This window comes from Gossypium raimondii, chromosome 5 (assembly GCF_025698545.1).
Source record: "Gossypium raimondii isolate GPD5lz chromosome 5, ASM2569854v1, whole genome shotgun sequence".
Classification (NCBI taxonomy): Eukaryota; Viridiplantae; Streptophyta; class Magnoliopsida; order Malvales; family Malvaceae; genus Gossypium; species Gossypium raimondii.
The window spans coordinates 45,917,132-45,919,791 of NC_068569.1; the positions used below are offsets into that span (position 1 = coordinate 45,917,132).

The 2,660-nt window shown below is 36.9% G+C and overlaps 1 protein-coding gene across 1 annotated transcript; it reads right to left on the reverse strand.

Moving 5' to 3' along the window:
- Positions 1 to 239: 239 nt before the first annotated feature.
- On the reverse strand, positions 240 to 1,260 carry LOC105767089 (uncharacterized). The gene is made up of 3 exons (XM_012586612.1): positions 1,224 to 1,260; positions 995 to 1,083; positions 240 to 743 (listed from the first exon to the last, which is right to left on the reverse strand). The coding sequence occupies exons 1-3, from the start codon at positions 1,258 to 1,260 to the stop codon at positions 240 to 242; spliced, it is 630 nt and encodes a 209-aa protein (XP_012442066.1).
- Positions 1,261 to 2,660: the final 1,400 nt, after the last annotated feature.

Below are 2,660 nucleotides of genomic sequence, written 5' to 3' on the forward strand. Positions count from 1 at the left end.
CTGGCAGGCGCTTTAGCTTCTGATCTTCTAGCTGTATCTTTCACCACACTTTTACCACTGACTTTGCTCCCAGTATTCCTCGGTGGTCTACCTCTACTAACAGCATCGCCCGATCCCACTCTCTATAATCTCTCTTCTTCTATCCTCTCAGGACATTCTTTTGTATACTGCTCTTGAGAACCACACCTGAAATAGGCTCGTCTAAATCCCCAACACTCACCTACATGCCGCTTGCCACATTATTGACACTCGGGTCTATTATTCCCCACATTTCCCATGCTTGCCATTGAGGTAGCTTGAGTTTTAACTCCGGGATATGACTTCCCTCGATCTCTACGTAAATACCCGGCTGAACCAGTTGATCGTGGATCCATCCCTTTAAGCTTCTTTGGTTGGGATTGAAATGTTCTGCTCGTTGACCTTTTTCTTACATCTCGAGCTTCAATCTCCGCTCTTGTCTTTTCTTTACTCAGTTCTTCAGCCTTACAGGCTCGGTCAACCAATACTACAAATTCTTTCAACTCTAAAACCCCAACATACAATCTGATATCTTCGTTTAACCCCTCTTTGAATCTTTTACACATAATGGCCTCCGTAGGTACACATTCTTGGGCATATTTGCTGAGCCTAACAAACTCCCTTTCATATTCTGCCACAGACATTCGGCCCTGCTTCAACTCAAGAAACTCCTTACGTTTCTGATTAATAAACCGCTGGCTTATATATTTCTTTCTGAATTCCTCCTGGAAGAAGTCCCAGGTAACTCTTTCTTTTGGAACCACCGATATTAATGTTTTTCACCAACGGTATGCTGAATCCTTCAGTAAAGACACAGCACATTTCAAACATTCCTCATACAAGATAGTTCATTAAATACCCGAATAGAGTTTTCAAGCCAAAACTCTGCTTTTTCTGGATCATCATCAACATTAGCCCTGAAATCTTCAGCCCCATGTTTTCAGATTTTGTCAATGGGAGGTTTACTTGATCTTACCAAATCAACACTTTGTGGAGCTACGGGGACCGGTTGAGGAATAGGAAGGGGTGGAGGAGGTTGAACATTCGGATTTGCACGAACAAAGTCTGTATACCAATTACTCATCATTTGAAGAAAGGCTTCCCGAATCTCATCCTGACTATGCGTCTCATGTCTACTTTCTTCATGCGCGGCTCCCGCATACTTTCTTCATGCGCGGTCCCTTATGCGGGAGCCGGTGCGTTACTCTCAACATCATCTGCTACACTTCGGTCAGGATCCATTTACTATATAAAACAAAATTTTAAATTGTCAGAAATCATCACACTATCACAATATATTTATGGCATGTATAGATTGACTTTCACGCATATTTTATTAGTCCGAGAACCGGCTAAACCGTAGCTCTGATACCACTAAAATGTAACACCACTTACCTGTGTCCCTTACCGAAACAGAGTATGAGGTATTACTAGAACTCAAACACTTATATTTTTTTTTAAATTTCGGCAGTATTTCTGCTTATTTTTACATAAAATCCCCAGCAAATTTCCAAAGACAATTTCAAACAACTTCAATATTTCCAACCAATTTCAGTTATATGTTCAGACATAATTTATCCATTAATAAACACCAACATATTAAACCGAACAATACTATATATATACATATTTATACCACATTACATAAAGTCATCTATACATGCCATGTTTCAACAGTGTTGATTGCCAAAATACCCAAAAGTTGATGATAGTGTGGGTGATGTTCTGACTTCGTCCAGTTTTCGGGCTGATCCATGTCACTATAATCAAGGGAAAATAAAGAAGAGTAAGCATATAGCTTAGTAAGTAAGCACATGACGAATAAATAAATTTCTCACATGATTACAAAGTAACATAATTTTAACCACACAAAAATTTCATTGTTTGCTCAACTTCCAGCAAGCTATTTTTTTCTGCGTCACAGTCACCAATTTATTTTTATCTGGAGCTACAGGGCTCCAAATTAAGTTTCGTAAATTTTCCCCAAAACTAGACTCATATAAATTTCTTCCATCAAATTTTTAGAATTTTTGGCTTAGCCAATTAGTACAGTTTATTCTATAAATATTCCCTTATTTCACTATCTGATAGTTCTAACCTCTCTTTACTAAAATTTACTTATCTCCCTGTAAAAAATTCAAATAATGTTCTAGTTTCTTTCTCCTAAAAATAGACTCATTAACGAATTCAAACATGTAAATATCAAGACATAATTATTTTTGTACAATTTTTGGTGATTTTTCAAAGTTGGAATAGGGGATTTCGAAATCAATCCAACCCTGTTTCAATAAAATTTAAATGTCCCCAAATATACAACTTCTTTGCTTGGTCTGTTCCTTTCATATGAAAATAGACTCATTCGGCTTCAATTTCATATATTATTCAGCCTCTAATTCATTTTCCACCATTTATGGTGATTTTTCAAAGTTTCCCAACTATTGTTATACAAAACAGTTTTATATTTAAATTTGCTCTTTTAAAGTTTTGGTATTTCCTTTCACCTTACACATGGTTTGATTAAGTATCAAACCCAATATTCCTCATATAACCTTGTTCACCATATATAAATATTCACCTTTCCAATTTTCCCGTTGAACACTCGGAATGTTATCCGTTATCGGTGGATTCAGCACTTAGCAACC